General features: G+C 45.1%; 4 protein-coding genes across 4 annotated transcripts; 2 read left to right on the top strand and 2 right to left on the bottom strand.

Moving 5' to 3' along the window:
• Positions 1–695: 695 nt before the first annotated feature.
• Positions 696–4,436, bottom strand: LOC127300676 (pentatricopeptide repeat-containing protein At4g02750). The gene is made up of 2 exons (XM_051330826.1): positions 2,947–4,436; positions 696–2,692 (listed from the first exon to the last, which is right to left on the bottom strand). The coding sequence occupies exons 1-2, from the start codon at positions 4,390–4,392 to the stop codon at positions 1,886–1,888; spliced, it is 2,253 nt and encodes a 750-aa protein (XP_051186786.1). The 5' UTR covers positions 4,393–4,436; the 3' UTR covers positions 696–1,885.
• Positions 4,437–5,923: 1,487 nt separating this feature from the next.
• On the top strand, positions 5,924–8,843 carry LOC127300677 (bifunctional protein FolD 1, mitochondrial). Its single transcript, XM_051330827.2, has 5 exons — positions 5,924–6,253; positions 6,886–7,205; positions 7,484–7,720; positions 7,817–7,984; positions 8,476–8,843. The coding sequence occupies exons 1-5, from the start codon at positions 6,010–6,012 to the stop codon at positions 8,656–8,658; spliced, it is 1,152 nt and encodes a 383-aa protein (XP_051186787.1). The 5' UTR covers positions 5,924–6,009; the 3' UTR covers positions 8,659–8,843.
• Positions 8,844–9,478: 635 nt separating this feature from the next.
• LOC127300678 (putative glucose-6-phosphate 1-epimerase) lies at positions 9,479–12,668 on the bottom strand. The gene is made up of 10 exons (XM_051330829.2): positions 12,511–12,668; positions 12,283–12,399; positions 11,632–11,745; positions 11,499–11,550; positions 10,954–11,091; positions 10,715–10,813; positions 10,532–10,629; positions 10,101–10,208; positions 9,932–10,013; positions 9,479–9,813 (listed from the first exon to the last, which is right to left on the bottom strand). The coding sequence occupies exons 1-10, from the start codon at positions 12,588–12,590 to the stop codon at positions 9,748–9,750; spliced, it is 954 nt and encodes a 317-aa protein (XP_051186789.1). The 5' UTR covers positions 12,591–12,668; the 3' UTR covers positions 9,479–9,747.
• Positions 12,669–16,791: 4,123 nt separating this feature from the next.
• Positions 16,792–21,388, top strand: LOC127298014 (uncharacterized). Its single transcript, XM_051328020.1, has 11 exons — positions 16,792–17,803; positions 18,027–18,141; positions 18,838–18,945; positions 19,156–19,229; positions 19,338–19,411; positions 19,701–19,780; positions 19,888–20,082; positions 20,197–20,304; positions 20,448–20,915; positions 20,999–21,052; positions 21,135–21,388. The coding sequence occupies exons 1-11, from the start codon at positions 16,881–16,883 to the stop codon at positions 21,237–21,239; spliced, it is 2,304 nt and encodes a 767-aa protein (XP_051183980.1). The 5' UTR covers positions 16,792–16,880; the 3' UTR covers positions 21,240–21,388.
• The last annotated feature ends 3,333 nt before the right edge of the window (positions 21,389–24,721 follow it).

The raw sequence follows: 24,721 nt of genomic DNA on the forward strand, positions 1-24,721 counted from the left end.
CTCCTGCGCCTGGTAGACCTCACCTCACGCGCCGCAGACAGGCGGCCGGCAGGCCGCGACGTTGGAACGTCGGATCGGGTGAGCTTCAAGGTGCCCCGCACAGCGCTGCAGACGCCCGGCCAATATATGGACGAAGATTTGCAGCAAAGTGGTTTAGGGCAGGCATCGGGTAGTTTTCCTGGTGGTGGATCTCTCATCCTAAACTCACGTGTATATATAGAGAGAACCAGGGGAAAGAGGAAGGAAAACTATACCCGATCGATACGGTCATAACTTATATACTGACGAGACTACATGGACGGCCAAACAGAACGAGGGAACCAGGAGTTTTCTCCGCGTACGGCTCCTGCGGCGAGCGATGTGATTGGGCTAAGCAAGCCAAGTCGGGACCACGCACGAAAAATACCTTCGCCACGGTCGACTTAAGAAGACGTATTCAAGGTTGGACGAAAGCGCATCTAAGACGGACCAAACCAAGGAAACTTTATTATTATTTATTATTAGGTAGGTATAGATATAGATATCAAAGATGCATTTCAAAATAAAGAGGTATATACACTCAAAAGCGAAAACATCACTCGCCTGACTGACTTGCAATACGTTGTTTTTCAATACAGTACTTGTCACCTAAGAACTAACATGTGACGCTGTTTATAAGCCCTCAGGGGTTATACCTTCATGCCCAAACTCCAATGTTCTTCCAGAAACACACAACTGACTGTGGACAGTTTTTCATTAGAAAGAAGGCATCAAGAAAACAAAAGTACATCGAGACAGAATAAGAGCAAAAAAACAGAAACAAAAACTCCTAGGCCCGTCAGCAAAACAAACAAAGAAAAAACCTAAGAAACTAGAGGCCATTAGAACAGAACTAAACCTACAACACAGGCACCTAGGCCCGACAGCAAAACAAACAAATAAAAACCCTAAGAAACTAGAAGCCATTAGAACAGAACTAAACCTACAACAAAGGTCCACGCCTAGGAGCCATCGGTCGGTCTTGTGGCTGTGCAGCAAATCTCCATGCAGTTTGCGCCCTGAAACCAGTTAAGAAACTGATCATCAGGCTGGGAGTAATGACCTGAAGAGTGAAGACCATATCGAGCCAGATCTGAGTGCCAGACCAGTCGGCGAAACCGCATTCTGACAACTGTGAGATTGATTCTTTGTCCTGGCCATGAAGAGGGCAAACCGCAGGATGATCTGGCCCTCGCTTCACAAAACGGTCTGCCATCTAACACCGGTTTTGCGCCGCTAACCATGTGAAGAAATATGCACTTAAAAGGTGCCCAGGATTCACAGATTGGCTTCCAAACATCGACCTTGCTGGCAAAAAGATTCTGATAAGCCGAGCTGACCGAATAGAGCCCTGACTTAGTTCAACGCCAAATGAATCGGCCAACGCCATCAATGGCCTCCACCGAGTTCGGTGCAGGACTGTCCACAAAATACTGCTCACTAAGGCTTCCATCACATGTGATAGGAAGTGTACTCTTTGCAGATTCTCCCACCCTCCCATCGAGCCCAAAATGTTGCAATCACCAACAAACATATTGTTTCAAGCAGTACTTCAGTAGTTCCACAGATTACTGCTGATCAAATTTTGATCGCATGAGATAGAATCATATGGAATGTACACTTTGTAAATACTCCCCCCTCCCATTTCAGCATTCACGAGTAAATTGGGAACCCAAAATGTGGCGATCACAAACAAACATATTCTTTCAAGCAGTACTGCAGCAGTGGGCCTAGTGTCTGGATGGCCAGATCCAGTCATCAGAATGCCTTCTAATTTCTGTCTGCACCCTGCATTGCATAATCATTGTTTTGTCCTCTCAACTTCAGTGTCCATCAGGAATATTTCACATTAGATTCTACTAAGATGTCACCAGTAATCACCACATGAACAAGAACCATCTCTAAAGTGGTGAAAGCGGTTAGAATCCCGCAGTATGATCAGCCTGCCCTCGATTGCAGAGATATACTTGAAAGCATTGTGACAATCTCCGCATACTCTTAGGTTTTTTATTACTCGGATAGGCCTCCCAAGAGGGATGTTTAGAATACCATAAGCAACAGCAAGCTTCTCGCTGTGATACTTTAGCATGTTCTCCTTCTCTTCGTCCTCCACATCATGCAAAACCATTTCTGTAGCTGATACATAGCCAGCTTTCTTCATCCTCATGTCAAGGTCTTTCAGGAAAGCATATATCTTTTCCTTCTCAGGGTGCACACAGTCACCAACTGAGAAAGTGTGTACTTTGTTCTGCACTTCCATCCAGCTGAATCCAGGCACCTTTTTCACACCGCGCTCCTCCATCATAACTCTCATCTTCCCCACATCACGCCATTTACCAGAAGATGCATATATATTTGAAAGCAAGACATACATGCCGCCATTTTCAGGCTCCAACTCGAATATTTTCTCAGCTGCAGTCCTGCCTAGTTCAGGATTGCGGTGAATCCTACTTGCACCAAGCAATGCACCCCACATAGTAGCGTCTGGTTCAAATGGCATGTCCTTCATAAGGCCCTCTGCTTCATCCAATCGTCCAGCCCGTCCAAGAAGGTCTATCATACAAGTGTAATGTTCAGGTTTTGCTGCCACACCAAAATCGCAGTGCATCGAATAAAAGTACGAAATCCCTTTCTCAACCAAGCCAGAATGACTACAAGCCGCAAGCACTCCAACCTGAAAGTCGAATTAATGAAAAAGCATAAGCAGAGTACACAAAAGCAAGTTGTATTTGTTAATTCCTATTAGTCTTACTAAACTAGGCAAAATCTCTGATGAATATTCCTGTAAATGTTTTACTAAAAGCAAGTGAACCTGATGGTACAGTATAATTGTCGACGAATTGATTTGTTAGCGGCACATATTGCACCTAAAGCAACTTTTCTGAAAGATATGGTTGAAAAACAAAGTTCAAGGAAAGGCATTCTTACTAGAGTAATATCATCTGGCTTGGTGGATGTCATCCTCATCATATCAAACACCTCAAGTGCCTCCTTGCCAAAACCATGACGTGCATAACCCGCAATCGCAGTATTCCATGAAACTGTATCCCTCTCCTCCATCTCCTCAAATGCATTGCGAGCATCCTCCATGTTCCCACATTTGAAGTACATAGCTAAAAGTGCATTCCCAACAAACCTTCCCAGCCCATATCCAGCTTTAATCAACCTCCCATGCAGCTGCATTCCACACTCAAGTGCAGCAATGTCAGCACACGTGCTCAACAAACAAGCGAATGCGGACCTATTGACCCACTCACCGCACCGCCCCATTTGGATGAACAGCTGCAGGGTTTCCTCACTAAAACCACCTTGTGCATATGCAGCCAACATTGCAGCCCAGGAGACTGCATCTTTCTGAGGCATCATGTCAAAAACTGCCCTTGCCTCATCCAGCATCCCTGCCTGAGCATACCCTGTCAACATTGTGTTCCATGACGCCACATTCCTGCTGGGCATCATGTCAAACAGTTCCTTTGCTTTCTCCATCATCCTCCGCTGGACATATGCTGCCACCATTGCATTCCACGACACAGCGTTCCTCTCTGGCATGGCATCAAACACCATCTGGGCATCCTCCAGCATTCCATTTTGTGCATACCCAGACACTACTGCCGTCCATGTGAATACGTCCCGCGCGGGTGCCATGTCGAACAGCCTTCTAGCCTCCACCATATCCCCTCCCCTCGCATAACCTGACACCATAGTATTCCAAGAAACAACATCTCTTTGCGGCATCCTGTCAAAAAGCTCCTGCGCTTCTGCCATCCGGCCCAACTGAACATACCCAGCCATCAAGGCGTTCCAGGAAATGGCATCCCACTCCGTCCTTGAATTAAACAACTCCATTGCTTCTTGAATCCGTCCATTCCTGACATAAGCGGCAAGCATGCCATTCCATGAGACGGCATCCTTCTCCGGGGCGAGATCAAAGTACTTCCGCGCAAGAGATACAAGCCCGTGGTTTGCGTGAGAGGAGATCATGACGTTGTATGACACCGAGTCCTTCACGGGCATTTCGTCGAACAGGCTACGGGCGTCAGTGAGGGACGACGAGATCGCCAGCGCATGGAGCAGGGTGTTGTAGGAGAAGGTGTCCGGCCGTGGGATGGAGCGGAAGAGGGACAGCGCGACAGGGAGGCGTCCGTTGGAGGCGTATCCGGCGAGCATGGCGTTGTAGGTGGAGGTGGAGCGGAGGGGCATGGCGTCGAATAGGCGCTCGGCCTCGCCGACGCGCCCGGCCCGCATGTGGGCGGTGATGGACTTGTTGCGCCGGATCACATCTGCGTCGATCTTTCCGGAACATGCCTCTCCGGCGGCTGGGGGGCGGTGGCTTCTCTGCCGCGCGGCGGCGCGGAGATGGCGGGAAGGGAGCATCGGTTGATTGTTTAAGTCTGGCTGAGAATTAGCTAAACCTTTGGTAAATGACTCGACTGAACCACTTTTTCGTTTGTTATACTCCCTCCTCCAATTACGAAGTTTATAATTGGTTATATTTTTCTAAATTTGACAAAGTCTATAAAAATGTTAATATCTACTGACGAAAATATACTTTAGTGATGAATTACAAAACTCATTCCACTGTAAATGTTGATTAATATTTTAATAGAATTAGTCAAATTTTAGAAGCTTAAAATCAATTAATACCCCTGAGCCGTCTTCTAGGGCGACACGGGAAACACCTAGCCGTCGGCCGCTTCGTATCCCTTCCGTCCTCCCAACCGCATAGCTGCCGCCAGACGATGCAGCCGACCAAAGCCCGTGTCGCGGAAGGTGGCAACGAACTTCCTCTGGTGGATCTCGACAAGAATGGCCCCCACCCATAGACGGTTTACTTCTAGAGTTTGACGGCGCTGCAGTGTGATGCTCCCTTGGGGCAGCGGGGTGCAGTGTACCTCGACGACCACATGGACATTCTCGTGGCGCAACCTCAAGCACCTTGACGGGATATGTATCTCTAAATCCTTCGGTGGGCATCTTGGACCTAGGCTAAGCTCCGTATGAGGTGGACAAGAAGGTCCAAATCAAGTTGGGCCCGTTGGAAGTGGATTTTGGGTCGGACGTTGGCAAAGCTTAGCGTTGTTTTCCCTCCCGGGAACTTGTGAGACTGGTGACAGATGTTGGTGTTCGAGGAGGTGGAGCGGTGTGCCATCGACTGCTTCATCCACGACGGGTCTCGGTGTTATGGCGCAACAGGTATCAGCAGCGGATGTGTATTGATGGGCTAGTGCAAGGTGGAGGGGATGTTTGGTGTCGTGTGAGCGTCGATCACAGACCTATCAAGGGTCTTTACGATGTTCTACACTCTAGAGATGAGTTGACGGAAGATGGCGAAGACAACTTCAAGAGCGTGCACATGAGGCGCGCTCTTTATATTTGGCCGGTAAGTGACGATTGTTTGGGGCCTTGTTTGTCCTCTACCGTTGTGCTAGTTGATGGTGTCGTTGTGTTTGATGACTCTGGTATTTATGTTCATTGTAAAATCTTTGCTAGTCATTGTTGAATAAACGAAACAGAAGAATAATGGAATAGAAGAGATCGTATGCATCGATTCGATTCACAAGACAAGGTATGAACCACTTATTCCGAAAAAAATGTATTTGACTTTATAGTTTGATCTTTCAAGTTCAGTTTATACTCCCTCTTTAAAATAATTGCCCCAAAATAGATATATCTAGTGTATAGATACATTGATTTTTCGGCAATTATTTTGAATCGAAAGTTTTTTTTTTCATAAATCAAGGGCTTGATTGATTTGGTGGGATTGAGTATTTGAGTGGGATTATTGCAAGTCAAAATCCCCAAATTGCATCCAAAGCTACCAAAGTGGACTTTGAAAGGTGTAACATGGTTTTTTTTTAGGGTAACATGGTTGTTTCTTGTTTAGAAACAAAAGAATACCCGCTTTGACGAGCCCACGCCCAAAAGGCCCATCAATATCTCTTCGGTCGGCCTAGAGCGGCGACCGCGTCTGGACAAAGCGCTTCGACGGAGATGGGCGGCGCCGCCGTGGCCTTGCTCGCCGCCACTAGACGACGCTCCACCCCGCCTGTCACCTCCTTGCTCCATCGTGCTGCGCGCGGTCTCCACGAGGCTACAGCGGCAGCGGAGGAGGATAAGGCGAGGACGCGGCGGCGAAGGAGCAGTAGCACCCGCCTTCTTGGACCTGACATCAGCGACACCTGGGACCCAGCCCCGCGCTCCGCGGCGAGGCAGCCTCCTCCTCGAGCTTCTGCAGGTGAGCGGGTCTTAGAGACTTGCTAATCTCTGCTTAGAGCCTCCTCCTTGTTATCCTTGGCGTGCGCTTCTTGGGTCATGATTTTGTGAGTACATGTTGTACAAAACATTAAATGTTATCAGGATTAGCTGTATCAACTTCGAGAACACATTTCATATTATTTGATATGTTTAGAGCGTTTGCTGTCAATTCGTGTGTTGGTGCAGAACCCATTTCCAGAACTCCAGATCCTGCCCTCTGAAACTTTTGTGTTCTATCTTAGAGGAAGTTTTGAGCTCTGTCCTCTCAAAGTGGAACTGTTGATGCATTGTGGGATAAAAATGTGGGTTCAAATAGAATGCAAGTTAAGGTTCTTTGCTAGCTTGCCTATAACGGTTCGTATTAGATGCTTCGATTTGGTTCGTAACTTCCAAGCACCAGTTGGATTTTTTTTTTCTTAGATTTACTTGAGCAAGCTGAACCCTTGCTGTCTAAAGTAGTGCTTTTTGGCATGCTGTAGTATCACTATGTATGTTTGATGAAATGACATAGTCAAATTTCAAGGTTTGCCATAGAAGCTATCTATCTCATTATTGTTGAGCCATCTTGTGCTAATGATTTATTGTTCTGATGTACTTTTGTTGTTTTCATAGTTGATTGTGAGTCCACGGCGACCATTATTGATGGCAAGTCCATCGCAGAGGACATAAGGCTACAGATTTCTGAGGAAGTTCGTCAAATGAAAAATGCAGTAGGACATGTTCCTGGCCTTGCTGTCGTATTGGTAGGCGATAGGAAGGACTCTCAGTCCTATGTGAGATTCAAAGTAAAGGGTTGTGAGGAAGTTGGAATAAAATCTTTGTTGGCGGAATTGCCTGAGAATTGCACAGAAGATGAGGTGGTGGATTCTGTATCGAGATTCAATGAAGATCCGTCAGTTCATGGCGTCCTTGTTCAGCTACCACTACCACAGGTAATGTATTTTACCTTTCTGATTGCCGCCCTAGTAAAGCATGATGTTTTGTTTAGTTCATAGATCCATATCATGAAAACCTTTTCATTTAGAGACTAGAGAACTGATTTGATGACTGATGCAAAGTACTTCTGTTCACATGCCAATAAATAGAAAAAATCAGTTGTATATTATTTGAACTTTAATTTTCATTGTCAAGATTTGTCTTTATGTCCAAGCTTTGCTGACATAATGCACCATCAAGCCGTCCATTCATGCTATGATTTTGTGTCAATCAGCATATGGATGAGGAAAAAATTCTGAACGCCATTAGCCTAGACAAGGATGTTGATGGTTTCCACCCCCTAAATGTTGGTAATCTTGCCCTCAGAAGCCGGAAACCTTTGTTTGTTTCCTGTGCTGCAAAAGCTTGCCTCGAATTATTGCTCCAATCTGGTATTGATCTCATGGGAAAGCATGTCACTATTATTGGGAGAAGCAAAGTTGTTGGATTACCCACTTCCTTACTTTTACAGGTAAAAGTTGTAAAATATACTCATCAACGGTCATCCTGCAGTTTTAACTGCATTACTATATGATGAATGTATTTTAACTTCATTTACTTTGCCCAGAGACATCATGCCACTGTAAGTGTTATCCATGCATTCACAGCAAACCCAGAGGAGATTACCCGTGAATCTGACATTGTAATCTCAGCTGCTGGAGTGGCCAACCTTGTAAGAGGGAGCTGGTTAAAGCAAGGTGCAGTTGTGATTGATGTTGGGACAAACCCAGTTGAGGTAATAACAGATGTCTATCATTCTTTTGCTCAAGAAGCTTGATTCATAATTGCTGCAGCATCAGTGCTATTGTTTGCTCAGTTTAGGTAAAAGCGTCCTAGTTTGATGATGTGAAGGTTGCTTCAGTCCACTAGTTCTGATTATACTTGCAAATTTGTTTGCTGATATTGGTTTTCTTGTTAGTCTATGTTTTAGATTTTCCCTTGGTGCACAACAGGGTAATTTTAGAAACACACATCCTAGATGGTTGTGCAATTTAATCTATCAAATCGTCACAGTTCCTAGTATATGTACAAATATAGCCCGAGTTTCATTGGAGGTTTCAAAATTTGATCAGGTAATTCATCACCAAGTAGCAAATTGGAGTCTTAACTTCAAATGCATAACCCTTTCTTTCTCCCTTCTAATTATCGAAGTTAAATAACTACCAATGTGGTACGTATTTTGTTGTCCTACTTAGCCCTAACCAGTCCTGGCCTTTTTTTTTTCAGGATCCAGATAGTGATTATGGCTATCGATTGACCGGAGATGTCTGCTTTGAAGAAGCAGTGACTGTGGCCTCTGCTATAACTCCAGTTCCTGGTGGAGTGGGACCAGTCACCATTGCAATGCTTCTTGCCAATACACTTGACTCAGCAAAACGAGTTTATGGATTGAATGACCCGACGCCCTGAGCTGTAACTATGGGTGTTGAGATACGGTTTGGATCAACCTGTGAAACCCGTCCTATATAGAACTTTTGAACTAGAGCTGCTACTTGGGTTGCACACAGAGAACAAAACCCTTTTGCCAGTTTTGACCTGGTTGGTTGCAATCCGGGACTGAAGACCGGTCATTGTATGCGCTTCCCCTTTGTAAATTAGTTTGTCTCCACTTTTTACTCTGCCCATTGCTCTCAAGTTAAGCTAGATTAGAGCTGGGATGTAATGTTTCGTTTTTTCGTCAACAAAATAATATATGCTTAGTGATATCCAAACTTCTAATAATTGTGTCTCTTGGTTGGGAATCATATGAATATGATGATAGTTCAGTTTCTAGCATACTAGCCAGATCCAACTCATGGAGATCAAGTAAAAACAGACACCACTTATTTGTATCGCGATATATTTATAAAACATAGTGGAGTCATGATACTACAAATTGCTTTTTGAGATACCTGTCTAGATTCTTTCATATTAATGATGATATTGACTCCTCAAGTTTAGAACATCCGATCCCTAGTCATCCAGACTGGAGTCATTATTTTATGCCAAGTCGTTGATCCATGAATGTGTAATAAGCAGGTGTTAAAAATCATTCTACATTTCCAGCAAAAAAAAAAAACATTCCACACAGTGCTGAACCACCTAATGACCACAATTCAGCAAAGGAAGCACCCTATTGCTTGTATCAGGGGAATCCTTTGAACGTATCTGATTTATCTCAGATTTGAGCAGCTCTTTCTGCACGAAGAGCCACAATATGTGCATACTATATTGTCTAGATCTAAATACATGAAGAAAGAAAATGTTCACCGTATCTTATTCAATATTTAACCCTTGTCGCACCAATTGTACATTGAAGGACATGCTATGAGTAGAACATGCAAGACAGCTGACCATCCAAGAGAAGGAAATAAGAACTTAATTTATTAATTTACTTATAAACATCTCATATGAAGGCATAAGTTGACCTAAGTATATTGGGAGTGGCATTATGTTCACATTGCCAGAAAGTAAAAAAACAGGGCCCTTTCTCCGCGTATTCTTTTGCACTGATTAGCTTCAGATTAACTCAATTTTCTGCTCTGCCACCCAACATTCTTTAGGACCCAGTTGTACTGTTTCAATCTACATAATGCAACCGATCATACCATCAGCCAAAATTATGCAATCGCCTCCATTCAAGAATGTGGAGAGTATACAAATGCTAATATATATATTGTGTATATGCACTTAGGCCTCGTACCTTTGCATTTTCGACACAGACAAAATCTTTGTAACATGCTTCCATCTGCAAGTGAGGATTCCACAACACTGCATCTGACCAACTGTGTTTCAAAAATTAAAAACAATTTAATCATGTGATCTTTGCAGCGCTGAAGAGGGATGAACTGGTTTGCTGAAATTAAACATACTTTGTATTTGAGATGACAATTTTGTCACCCAATCCATTGTCCAGGGTAAGCTCACTCGGTGCACCAAGGTAAACGCAGTCTACAAATCCTGGAAAGGTCACCTCTTCCCTGTATCACATGAAGCCGTTCATGATCATCTCTAGATATTTACTTTATGCACAACAGCTGACACTAGGATAAGTTTTTTCAATTAGTGCATATTTGTTTCCGAAATTAACAACTAAATCTATTTAATATATTGGGACAATAAAAATAAGAAATGCAACAGCACCGAGTAGTGCACACCATAGAGAGAAAAACGAGATGATTATTTTGGGAAGTTATTGGGAGAATATGAGACCCTGGGAGTTTAAATGCTTTAAACTAGTAATGTGGATATATAAATGTAAGTTTGTAACTAAGACTGGACTAGCTGACCAGCCCAAACTGACCTTTCTTCTTTGCCCTCCAGAGGATTTTTAGGGTCAGGATCCTTATTGAGAGTCTTACTACCTTTAAGACCTTTCACTGAAACACCAGCGATGGAAGCCTGTAAAAAAAAATTAGGCGATTCATGTGAATATAGTGTAGCAAGCAGAAATCAGTTTGGCTTTGTTCACAACCCTGCAACTTACACTGAAATAAGTATGGAGTGCTGAGTTGAATGAGAAAGGTTTATCGTCAGTATTAATTATTGTCAGGGTTGTTGACAGGCTTGTAGAGTGCAGTGTAACCTACAAATGATTAGACAAGCACAAATTCATATGCTGCAGAGGGGCAAGATTGGAATGTCAATTATTCTGAGTAGCATTGAGAAGCTTATGGTTGAACATATAGAGTGCACTAAGGAACATAGGTACTAGCAGGGTTTTACCTTGTATAAAGCATGGAAACTAAAATCCCACATTGAACGGCTGTATGAGTCGTCTTTTAGTTCCAAGGTTACAGCTGGATCTCCTTCGGTGACTTCTGAATCAGTGATAGACCAATTCACGTTCCTAGCAAATCCGTGCTGTAAGAAAATAAAAATGCCTTGATTACTACAGAAGAATATGCTGCAAAAATGTTTCATTCTATTGCAGCTGATGGATGGCATGAACATTACGGAAATCATTTTCTCACAGCACAGCTATACAACATCGGCTAGTGATGTCACATTATATATATACAAGTTCAAGAATGTATGATAGTTGCCCGAGTGCAGGTCATGTTTTGGGCTAAACTGAGATGCAACAACTGTTTGATTTAGTACTAGACATGGTTCATAGCTCTGTGTGACATCAGTAACAGATTTGCTAATATTCATTTGATGGGACGGAGTCTGTGAAATCTTATATGCTGTTATGATCGCAAATCACAAATTATATTAGGTTCTATGCTGATCTGCATAGGATGCAATAGAAAAATGGTTGTACAAACCTGCTGAATTGCGCCAGGCCCAAACTGGGGGAAGCAATGTGGAATTCCACCGCTGCTTTCAGAAAAAGAAATGGTTAGTTATCAGTTAAATCATGACGTTCTCTAATTCTATCCAATTAATCTTGATACCGACCTGATGGGTTTCTGACCATTGAACACAGCATCTGGTCTGACAAAGAGCAGGTCCTTTCCACTGGGGACCTTCCAAGAGGTGACACATCCTCCAAAGAGATAGATCTCAGCCTCACTTCATGCATAAATGAGTACACAATTAGCTGTTGCAAAGGTAAAAAGAAGTCTAGATAGCACATTCTGTTGCAGTAGTAGAATAACTCTAGGAATAACCTAACAGAAGCCATGATAGGCTACGCAGCAGTCACTTCTGACATTTATGCACACAACTGAACTATATTTCAAAGCTTTCATTACCATGCTGGCACAGTGGAACCAGGATTACTTAGTGTTGGACTCTGATGTGCCACCATTTCATCTTCTATGGTGCCTAATTCGAAACAATGAACCATCAACCCATGAGGCACTACTGCCATAACTTCCACAGTGGAATATCAAACCATCAGTTCACTATTTTCAACAATATGTTTCTTCTCTTGATTTTTAGCCTTCACCGTGGAAACCAGTGCACTAGAAGAAATTGTACAGCGATTTTTTTCTTTTCACAATAGAGTATGATATTACTCATGCTGCATTATCTACTTGCTTGTAAGTCATAGACTGATAGTAATACAGCTGAAGAATCCCCAAATCACCCGAAACCAGAATTTACCTCCCCTGCGGAGATTTGAGGCTGATCTTCGGCAGCCCGCCGTTTCCCTCTGATACCGCCACGCCCGGCGCGTACACCTTCTGCCCCACGCTGGCCATGGCCACCACCCGGAATCGCCTGCGCACACCCCGCCAAAACCAAAGAACAACACCAAGGGGTCAGTCCTTGCGCGCGCGCACGAATCGAATGCAGACTGGTGGAGGCAGGAGCTGATTGCGGTGCTGGTACCTGGAGCGGCGAGCTGAACTGGAGGAGGAGGAGGAGGCGGCGAAGGGAGCAGAGACGGCGAACATGCAGGAAGCCGCCATTTCTGCTTGGCCTCTCGGGAGAGGCTGAGACTTCGGTGTTCTGTCTGGTTTTAGAGTGGCTAGCCAGTGCCTTCGGATCTTCTGTTAAGTCGGATGCTGTGTTGCAATATGTGTGTATGGACTGATTGTGCTTTTTATTTTTCCCAAGGAACCAGTACAAGGTTAAAAGCTGCCCTTTACCAGCTTCTTCCATGAGCCATCCAGCTTATTACTTGGAGCTTTTAAATTAGTTATAAAATAATTAGTTTAGAAGTCCCGATTAATAAACTAGATGGCTTATGAGAGAAGTAAGGGTAGCTTACTTTTAAAGCCGACAAAAGGACTAGGTCTAAAACATACTTATGGGTTACCGACTTATTTTCAACCTATTTTTACAGAGAAACTTTGCGAAGGCAAGAAAAAAATGAAAGGTACCCTAGCCAATATTAACACTTGGTTGTGTACCTTCGATGTAGGTCATGCGTCTAAGATTTATCATTTTCTCTCCTTCCAAATGTTCCACAGGGTGCATGTGTGCAGGACATGTCCTGTATGGTGGATTCTCACGCAGGGAAGATCCACGTTAGAGAGGGACTAAAACATTAATTTGGATATTCGAAAAATCTAAATATTTTCCTTAAATATTCTACGTGATTTTCAAAATTTGAGTATGTGACAATGCCCGCACGCAGCAATTTTTTTGGCTGCACCCCTAGTTGTGACATTTCTGGGGTGGTGTCATGGACAATGGTTGGCATAATAATCTCTCATGTGCTGCAATTCCAGAAAACAGATGAAAACGGGAAGAACCAGTGGCGGACCCAGGAAAGAATTGGAGGGTGTGCAAACCTTCAAAAAAAAAGTTCGCACTACCCCATGTGCTATGAAGATCGAATGAAATATGCCTCTCTACGCGAATAAGCAGAAGTGATCCCAATAGAACAGATCAGAAAAGAGTTTACTAAGCTATCTTTAGCAGTTTTTTAGAATACCTTTTTAAAAGTGGATGGCTAGCTTGAATCTTAGATGCATGGATCTGACTAACCGGAGATCGGACTGCTTAGTTTTGAAGAAGAAAAATACCTTTATTATGTTCCAAATTAGGCTTGTAATTCGAGTGACCAATGGTAAGGATTGGCGTGGGTTTAGTTTGCCAAATCAATAGCATATATAGCTTAATGTGATACACAACATTGTAGATCAACACATGGGTTTCAGTTTTACATGATTCCAATACAAATAGCTCAAAACATTAACCAAGTCTTACATTATGAAATGAAATATAGAAAATTACATCACTTGGATTTGGTAAATCTACGTTCTTTCATTCCCATGAAGGTTTCAACTATGTCATCTTCACTTACTTTCGAGAACACATCTCGCTCAATAAATGTCACTAAACAATAGTTCAAGAGGTCATCACCCATACTATTTCTCAACTTGTTTTTCACTAGACTCATTGAAGAAAATGCTCTTTCAACATTCACCGTTGCCACCGGTAAGAGCAATATCAACTTGAGAAGTAAGTAGACTAGATCATAAACAACATGCTTGTTTGTTTCAACAAGCTTAATAGAGAGCTCACCAAGATGATTTACACATTTGAACCTATCATCCCTTCTCATATCATTGATAGAGGTATCAAGTTGGAATTCAAGCCTTATCAAAGACAAGCTTGGAAATTCATTGGGGTAGAAGCTTGCAAGTTTCATTACCTTTTGTGCATCATAAGAAGCAAATGAATTGAGGGGATTCAAAGCCGACATGCAAATAAGCAACTCCATGTTAACCTCATCAAACCGATTATCAAGCTCTTGAATAATTTGATCAATGACACCAAGATACACTTCTCTTCTACACCGATCATCATTTGTTTGTATTTCATAATACCGATGTGATCTACCATGAGCCACGTAATTATCCTCCGGTGAAGGAACTCCAATGCCATGTTTGTTGCAAAACAATGTCACGTTTGCAAGAAATCCTTCCCATCCATTAGACCTCATACGTTGCATTTGATCCTTTGCCAATCTAACAAGATCCATTGCATTAAGAATATCTTGATCCTTCTTTTGCAGAGATATAGACAAGTCATTTGTGTATCCAAGAATAACAAGCATCAAGTGAAGATTGAAAATAAAGTCAAATGATTCAAATGCGGCAGCAATTTCACGTATTCTTGACCACTCACTCTTTGGAGAAGGATCCTTTCCAATCCTTACAAGCACTTCAAGGATTGTGGAGTACATATCAACAATGTGTAGGATGGTTTTAAAATGAGAACCCCACCGAGTATCACCGGGTCTAGATAAACCCATTTCTTGATTCAATCCACTTCCACTTTCAATTTCACCCATTTCAAGTGCTTCATAAACTTTCTGAGCTCTAACATCTCGAAGCATGTCATGACGATTGCAAGAAACTCCAATAATATTGAACAAGTAAGAAACATGATCAAAAAACCAAACACATGGGAATAAATTAGAAATAGGTTGAGAACTTAGGGATTCATACATGCAGACTCGATCTGGCCGAGCGGCGAGCTGCGCGAGAAACGAAGGGCGAGCGGCGGTAAGTGGAGGCTGGCGAGGGGAGGGAGGCAGGCTGGCAGGGGCCGGCGTCCGGCGAGGCGGCGACGGCGACTTCGGGCGTCCAGTGCGGGCGGCAAGGTCGTGAGATGGAGCTGGAGGAATATTTTATGATTTGCCACACTTTTCTTTGAAGCGTTTATTATTCGCCACATGACCACCACATGTCAGTGAGACACAAAATGGCTAATGATAGAAGTGCAAAGAAAAATGTGGCAAATTGTAAAATTCCCTGGAGCTGGAACCTGGGGATCGAATGATTGGAACTTGTCTCGTGCTAGGCTGGTAGCTTAATTGGCATATTGGGCTGTTTTGGACTCTTGGGCCTCATTTTCAATCTGAAAAAGAGCAGGTAAAAAAAATTCTTCAGAATTCCAGGGTGTGCAATGGCACACCCTGCACACCCGCTGCGTCCGCCAATGGGAAGAACCATTATGGGCGGTAGTCATTCATTTTCGATATTAGACTCATCTTCGTCAGGCCAAACTGGACATTTGAAATGCAACTCCAAAGGTGCTAGACTTGTTTAAGCTTTTCAATTGTGTTGACCCTAGCGACAACTCTAATACAATTGTCGGCCTGCCTCTGTCCTAACAATCATTTGCTTTCTTTGAGCGATCTTATATAATAGAGAGTTAGCAGCTTAAGAGACCCTCTTTTGCTCCGATTGTCATGCCAGAAAACATTTTTCTCTCTGCTTCAATCGTGATCATAGTTGATGCTTGATGCTCTGAAGAGATCCATGTCCACCTTGTTTGTTTTCATTTATTTCAGTAGGGTGTATAAGCTTTTTAATAAAGTCATCCAACATGTTGCTTTAATTGTGTCATGTTTTTTGAGCTTCTTCGGTGACACACTCAACTTTTGTTGAGAAAAAAAGTCATGAACTAAATTTATCCGGCCAAGACTGCCACATACAAACATTAGTAAAATTAGATTGAAGAAACCACGATTCCATGCATATTTGATAGACCAACAATGTCTGATAATAGTATTTGCCCCCCTCGGTGAGTGACGGCTTCCATGACCTGGTCAGTTTCGGAATAAGTTGAACGAAGCTGAGAAAATTTGAAATTGCGGTTTATTAAAGTTGTACCTCTGTTTTAGCCTATATTTCGGCTAAAGTAGCGACAAATATTTAGGGCCGGAGGTAGTACCTCTGTTTCATAGTAAGATCACACAAGTAGGTGCTACAGTCCGGTACACAAAGGATCCTTGCCGCTTAGGCTGAGGTGCTTTGTGGTCTTCATGGGGCAGGCACAAAATGCAATTGTCCCTTGCCAACAATTTTATTCCGGGATATGCCTTTTGAGCGACTGAAAGGCAGGGGCAGGGGATATTATTTCCAACTCAGTAGTATCCTGACCAATACGAAGATGGATATTGTGTGGGCCGCACGGAGCAATCCACGGCGAGCCCAACAGCTGCCAGTGGAACGCTGCAGCCCGCCAAAACTGGAACGATGGGCCTTCAACCACACGGACATGTGGGCCCAGGCGACCGGGCCTCCGTCTTGTCTCTTCCTCGAATAAATCGAACTCTTATTCCTGCTTGGCCTTCTTCAAAAGGAAAAAAAAGCTTATTCCTGCTCGGCCCGGCCTCCTAAAATAAACCACCTCTGGAACCTTCTAGAAGACCTCATTCCCTCCAGCTAGCCTCTCGAAGCGGGGAGCCCCGGAGCGGGAACAAGGCGCGGGCGCGTGCTGCTCGCGCACCGGCGGCGATGGCGTCGGCGGGTGGTGGTGAGCCCGGCGTCGCGGGTGGCGTCGGGGCGCGCTCGGCTCCGTCTCCGCGGCCTCCCTGCGCAGCATCCCGGCGTGCGGTCGCTGCGTACGGCGACGGTGACGGCGACGGGGACGGGGGCGACCTCCCCGAGGTATTCGAGCGGCTCCACGCCGACGTCCATGTGGACTTGGTGTCCGCAGCACGCTGCGTCGGCGCGAGTTCGTCTCCGCCTCCGCCTCGCTGCGCCGCTTCCCCGCTGGCCCTCCTTCCGCTCCATGGCCACGGAGTCGGAGAGCTGCGAGTCTCCCTCCGCGAGGTGTTCGAGTGGCTGGTCGACAGCGGCTACGTGGAGTCCGTCGCGTCACGCGTCGGCGCGAGCTCGTCTTCGCGTCTGCCTCGCCCTCGCCGCGCCGCTTCCCCTCCCGCTCTCCTCCCGACCCATGGCCACGGAGGCGGAGGCCTGCGACTGCGAGTCTCCCTCCGCGAGGTGTTCGAGTGGCTGGTTGCCAACGGCGTGGAGCCCGTCGCGTCCTGCGTCGGCGCGAGCTCGTCTTCGCGTCCGCCTCGCTGCGCCGCTTACCCGCCTGCTCTCCTCCCGTCCGATGGCCACGGAGGCGGAGACCTGCGACTGCGAGTCTCCCTCCGCGAGGTGTTCGAGTGGCTGGTCGTCAACGGGTACGGGTACGTGGGCGTGGCGTCGGCAGCGTCTGGCGTCGCCGCGGGGTGGCCAACATTGCCGCCTCAATGCGCCGCGCCCCCGTCTGCGGTCGATGCGTCGGGTGGCCACGGCGGCGGAGACCTCCGGGACCCCCTCCGCGACTTCCTCGAGCGGCTTGTCGCCGAAGGCTACGTGCACCTGGCGTCGCCAGCGTTCCTCTGCCCTTTCCGCTCCTGCACCATCAACATCGGCCGGCTTGCGAGGTGAGGCGCCCTGCATTTGCCTGCATTCTGGTCCACCGATGTAAGCACTTCTGTTTATCTCGCTGATTCGAGAAAGAATAACCATGCTGTGAATCTCAGTGTTTGGCTATTAATCTTGGCATCCTGTAATTTTGGTATTTACAGTTGATTTATTGCGGTCCCCGATTGTATTCTTGATACCAGCAATGTTTAACGCTGTCTGCTGCATTCCACCACTGCGCAGTTATCTGATGAATCTGAATGCTCAACACTCGAATATGCTGCTTATCAATCAGAAGAACACGACAGAAGCATATTACCCTCAAGGGCAATCAGTTTTCCATCAGCATCATCCCAGGGTAAACACTTTTCTTACCTTCCTTTGATTCCTCTGTTGAATTTTACTTGCATTATCGAGTAATCATGATACTGTAAAGTGCTTTGTATTATCCACAAAGTATTGGTATGAAAGATCTTGGAAACGAGCTACACTGGTCTTATTTCCAACCTGAACCTTACTATTTCCATTGACATAAAACCTTGTTGAAAGAAAATTTCATCATCAGAGCACGTAAACAAGTTAGGCGTTTTGTTTGATATTTTAGTACTTCTCTGGATTGGGAAAAGACTGTCACGTGCACAACCTATAATATAAGTTTGGAGGAATACTGACAGATTGCTAAGTAATCTTCTGACAAGATGCTTGATTAAAGAAACAGTCCTTGATATTACAGGAATCTGGGACTTTTCTTTTTTGCACTTTTCTTGATTTGTGACTACTTCTTCCTGTGAATTAATCTTACTTATGTTTACTTATATTCATAGTACCCCAACTACCAAGCATAGATAAGGCTATTCATCATCTATGGTTTAGTTATTTCCTGCCAAATGGAAATTCAGTTAATTTTTTTCATGTTGTTAGGATTGATGGTGATCAGCCTCTCCCTATATATAATAGGGGAAGGGGCCTAAAACCTCCCAGTAATACCTAATTCCTAGTTTTCCTCATAATGGCCCTAGGGTGAGTAATTGATCCTTTAACTCTTTGATCTAAGATTCAAGAGCTCAATGTGGATGGGACAAACTTCAATGTATATGAAGAAGCAGATGATCTTAGTGACGCTCTTGCTCTTTTTATCGCCAAGCCCAAGCTCTTTGCTCAGGTCAGAAATGCTACAGTTTTAATATTTTGGCTTTGTTTCACATTTCTGTTAGGCATCTTTGTGGTTTATACATTTCTATCTTGTGGTTAGATATTTTTTGCTCTAATGTCGGTTGAGCACTGAATTTACTCACCTATGCATTAAAACTAAGAAATTTTAACTGGCATATGATATTTAATTTGTTCGATTGTGCTTCTTTGTCTTTGTCAGCCATCTCTTCTGCTTCCTGAAATTGGGCTGAAGAGCCAAATCTATGCAACAACAGACGTCATGTCAGCTATTAGGTATTTTACAACTGAGATCAAGTTTACCTGCACAGATGCACCGGCTTGTCACTTGCAGGTGCCAAAAAATGAAATATGTAACGCTTTGTCTGCCATGAATCTTTACAGGGAATTTGATCATGCCACTAATCCTCAATTTATTGATTCATGCACAAGCGCACCTCAGTTTTGCTTAACTGCAGGTGAGCTTCTGCTAGCACCAGCAGTATATGTATAGTAGGAAAAAATAAATCCTATTTTGTTGTACTGAGAAATTCCTTCAGTAAAATTTGATGCCATGGACTATCATTGCGTGCTATTGACCAAAATTACTTAAAGCTACTATTGTAAATACCACATCAGTGCCAGCTTCTGGGAACTAGTATCTTTACTCTGTGATGAAGATTGTGCTACACTGTGCTCCATAGAAGTATACACACTTTAGAGCAGTTTTTCTCTGCAGTAACTTAATATTTGTGTTCGATCGTGCAGCTAACATGTCTAGAGGAAGCCAGTTTGGTCTTTTGCACCATGAGCATGGAACTAGCACAGATCGATGGATGACACACGAGGTATTACTCTAGCTGTTAACACTGGTGCAATTAATTTAGTTGCTCTTTTGATATTTTGATTTTAAACTCTTGCTAAGTTGTACTATGTCTTGGTTGGTTTGCCGCAGGTCTTGACTTGCCGTCAATGTGAAATTTCTGCAGCAACAATTCAATATTTGTTTCATTGGAATTCTATTCTTGAGCAGAAACTGGAAGAGTTATCTCAGCATAATATTGCAGCCGTTCAAGATAGAAGCATAAGTGCACATGACATTGGGCCACTAAAAGCTGAGGCAGTGCATGATTCTGTTAGAAACTTGAAGGTTTTTACCTACTGTGTCTTCTCTCGTATTACTGGTTTAAATATACTATTGCATTAGGCATATATGTGCTGAACGAAATGTTGTTGTTTTCTTTCTACCTCATGTGTGATGTAGGAGGGGGAAAATGTAAGGGAGAAGTCCAAAAAAGAAACAAGTGGAGGCAATGCACCAGAACCTGATTCAGCGCCAAATTCTGATACAGGATCAGCAGGAGTCTTCCAGGTTGTTAATTTTGTTCTCTTTTTTCTGTACTTATGGTTTAAGTGATCTTTTGTACTGGTCGTTTAAGTATTCCTTTGCATCAAGTATACATGTCCTGTTAGAAACTATCAGTCGTTTGATTTCTACCCCATTATATACTATAGGAGGAGAAGTTAATGGAAAAATTCAACAAGATGCTTGTCGACTGTGTATTCTTCGCTATGCCACAAGTTTTGATATTTTTCCCGAGGTATCAAGTTTCTGAAGAGAAATCGGATCAGCGGTTAAGCTTGATGGCTATTATTCAGCACACAAATAATCAAAGCAATGAGAAGGTTGCCGTTGTATTATTTTTTGTGATATTTGTGAGCGTATGGTTGCTGGGCTTGGTTTTGTCTTTGTTTGGTCACGGAAGAAGATGTACAGCAGCGGTTTCTATGCTAACTCTATGGACGGTTGGTTCAACGGTTGCTTTCATAGATTACATGCTTTGCAAATGCTTGCCAGAGGATAATCTTTTCACATGGTTATTTTGGGGCCATTGGGCAGCAATGTTTGTTGGCATAGCGTACATATGGTTTGCATATGTAGGCGTACCAAAGTTTCCATCAGTCCGGCTTCCTAGGTGTCAGGTAAGGGCTATTTATAATGTTATTTGATTCATACTATGATGAACTGTAAGTTCACCGTTCTGTTGTTTGCCTTTTCTATGCAGCCTATCTCTGTACGTGTCCCAAAGCTTCCACCAGTTCAGTTTCCTAGTTGTCAGGTATGACTTATTTTTACAATGCCATTTGATTCGTATGATGAACTGCAAATTCACAGTTTTGGTGTTTGCCTTTTCTATGCAGCGTGTCTTCAATCTGTTCAGAGGATGGCGCCACAGTCTAGCGCCTGCTGTTGTACATGATGCTCAAGCGGAGGATGAGTTGCAGCGGGCTTTGCTACCAGTTTGATAAGGCAGCCTGTGATCGGTGACTTGTTCCATCAACATTTGATAGCTGTCTTTTCTGCGATGTGGACATAAACATGATGATGTTTCGGTGATACACTCACAGCCCTGAGTATCAGTGTGGATATAAACATGACATGATGCTACTCTGCACATCGATGATATAAACATGATATGATGCTACTCTGCACTGGATGTATACGGGTTCTAACTTGACAGATAATCCTCATTTCACTTGCATGTATGATTTATCAAAATTCGAGTAGCATGTGCATGTGCACTAGAAACATGAGAGAATATGGGCGCGTTCGGTAGGCTGCGCAGCCCTTGGCTCGCATCGGGCCCAGCCAAAATCGGCCCGTTTAGTTGCCTGTAAGCCCTCCGCGTTGTGGCTAACCGGTTCTCAAAGCACCCCTGGGAAGGCCCTGGAGGAATGCCTGAATCGGCAGTTTCCAGCGGGCCTGTCCCGTTGTCGTGCTATTTTTGCACGCCCTCGTGCGACGGTTGCACGCGTGGAGAAGCACGGGAAACAACATGTTGTCTTGGCCCTCGCTCCTCACTTCCAGTCACCGGTTCCCTCCTTCTCTCTCCCCATTCACTCCTCTCACTGACACTCACAACCTTGTCGCATCAACCGCCGCCCATGGCCTCTTCGCCTCCTTCCGCTCCAGCGTCGATGGATCCCGCCGTCCGGCCGACGGTCACGACGTTGCACGAGGGGATCCTGCGCATCGTCCGCGAGTACGAGGCCGGCGGCCGCGATTCGGCGGTGCAGATCGATGTCGGTCGCGTACCTGTGCTGAATCGGCCATCGCCGTTCGCGAGTACGAGGACGGCCGGCATCACAACTCGCAGCACGGCCATCGCCGATCTTCATGTCGTCTGGATTCCACCGGCGGATCCCTCGACTCCGGGGGTTTTTGACCCTGCCCCCTAGGGTTTCCCTCGGCGATGGCGGTGGCAATGGCGACTGGTGCACCGGGCTTCAGCAGGGAGATGGAGCCCCCACGGGGGTTCGCATCGACCCAATGCACGCGCCGATGCCATGGGGCATGCCGCGTCCGGCTGCTCTGAATGGCCCGCCACACGTCGCGTCGCCATCGTTCGGCTGACCACGTGCTCATTGGCAGCCGACAGCTCCATCGGCGCTGCTTCCCGACCGCGGCACCGGCGCCCTACCAAACGACCCACGCTCTGACTCCGCCTCCTCCTCCACCCGGATTTGGAGTGCGACCTCCTCGAGGACCTGTCAGCGTCTGTGCACGTCCTCCTCCTCCTCCGACAAGGCCGTTGTCACTCCACCCCATCGTAAGTACTCTCATGCGCTCCCTCATCTGATAGATGCTAGTGTAGATCGATTCGATTACATTGTCGATCAGATAGTTGTCTGATTGATGTGAATGTAGATATGATTGATATCAATGTGCGCTGCATGTCATGACCATGCCAAGCTCAAGCTCCATCATGAACTTGACATTGTCTTGTCCATGTCCATGACAGTGTTTGACAATGTCAAGTCCATGACATTGCTTGACAATGCCAAGCTCCATGACATTGCTTGACAATGTCAAGTCCATGACATTACTTGACAATGGCATGCACTACATCATGGACTTTTCATTGGCATGCCGTATGATGGAGCTTCACATTGCCATTGGCATTGGCATGCCCTTTCATGGAGCTCCATCATGGACATTGCCATTGGCATGACGATCTTGTTGTGATTGTCATGGCCATCATGGAATTGATCTGCAGAACTGGCTAACACTTTGCATTGTCATTGCATCTGCAAAACTGGCTCTTCCTGGAAACCTTCCCGGAAGGGCCCATACTGGACGCAAGGGACATGGCTTCGTGACCCCAATGAACGGTTCATGCAAGCGCACCGGCAGATCACCGCACTAAGGGTTCACGCCGGCCGTCCTGCTGACTGGGGCACGCTCCCAGGCAGCGGGTGCCGGCATTCTTCGTGTAGGTGGAGAGCCCGGACCTCCTTGCCCTCGCCGTGCCGCCCTACATGGAGCAACTCCTGATAATCAAGTACAAGCTGAAGAATAATGGCCCACCGGTGAAGGTGTGTTTGTACATGGGCGAGCGCTGCGAGTGGAAGGTGCAGCTCCAGTGGATGGCCCAGCGGGTCGGCTTCATCAAGTCCTGGAGCGAGTTCGCCGCCAGGCTTGGCCTCCACGTCGACGACGCGATCGTCTTCACCCCTAAGGATGACGGCTTCAAGGTCGACGTCTTCAGGAAGGAGACTTCGTGCTCCAGCATCTTCAGCTGCAAGAGGCATCGCGAGGGCCCTTATGTTGATCCTCGCCGTTAAGGCGCAGGTGCTTGATCCCTGTCTCTGCTGTTGTCTGATCAAAGTCGCTACTAGTTGTGCTCGCCTCTATGAGGCTGTTAAACACTTCCTTTTGTGCATATGTGGCTGTTCTGTTGGCCTGTAGAGGCTGTTAAACATTGCTTTTGGATCTAGGTAGTCTGCCCCAGGTTTAAGTAGACGTCTTACCACTCTGGTGCTACAATTAGGTACTAAGTACCATGTTCGTTGCGTATCTAACTATGTGTTGTGCTTATGATCGTGTTTGAGCTCTTTTGTGTGTAGTTATGTGATGGTAACTCGCCATATTTGAATATGGTGAGGAGAAGCTTTGCATGGGTCCCCAAAATGACAACATGTACTTCTGTTCGGACCGATGCAACACATGCTACCAAATGATGGGCCAAATATGGCCCGTGGCCAGTTCACGACGCACAGGGACGCCCGTCTCGCTGCCCTAGTGGTGCACGATTTTGGCCATCCTACCAAACGCGCCCTATGTGAATGCCGATGTCTTGTTAGAAACAGCAAAAGTAAATGCAATACTGTTAAATATATGACCAAATTACTAAATGATTTAATTCGGATAAACAATTGATAAATCATGACTATACAAACATGAAGAAAACTAATCATGCAGAATAGCATGAACAAACTACATTTAGACAAGATAAAGAAGATAAACGAATCGCATCTACCACAAATTCTAGAACTAGAAATTCTAGTAAAGACTGAAGCAGGAAAGAAAAAAATACTTACGGTGGGCGTTGGCAGCGGCGATGACAGTAACGTCGGTGTTTATGTCGGGGATCAATGAACTAACTGCTATGGTGAAATATTTATGTCTTAATGATTCCTATACTTACTCATAAAAATGGCTCTATGACCCATCATAAGGGATGTATTTGCTCATATCTATGGCTACATCTAATTTAGGCTCCGCCTGACGAGGGATCACCTCGGCAATGCCTACGTATTGTAGACTTGGGTTTCGGGAGAGAGCGACGATGGAGATTTCGGGGTCGAGATTAGGCACACGACGTACCCATCTTCGGATCCTCTCGGTGGAGGATCCCTACGTGCTGCTAGCAATCCAGTATATGATCATAGATGTGTTTACAGGGTGCCGCCGTAGCGGAGCTATGTTGTTTATCTGTTGTCCTCTT

The sequence above is a fragment of the Lolium perenne genome, chromosome 5, assembly GCF_019359855.2.
Source record: "Lolium perenne isolate Kyuss_39 chromosome 5, Kyuss_2.0, whole genome shotgun sequence".
In the NCBI taxonomy this organism is placed as follows: Eukaryota; Viridiplantae; Streptophyta; class Magnoliopsida; order Poales; family Poaceae; genus Lolium; species Lolium perenne.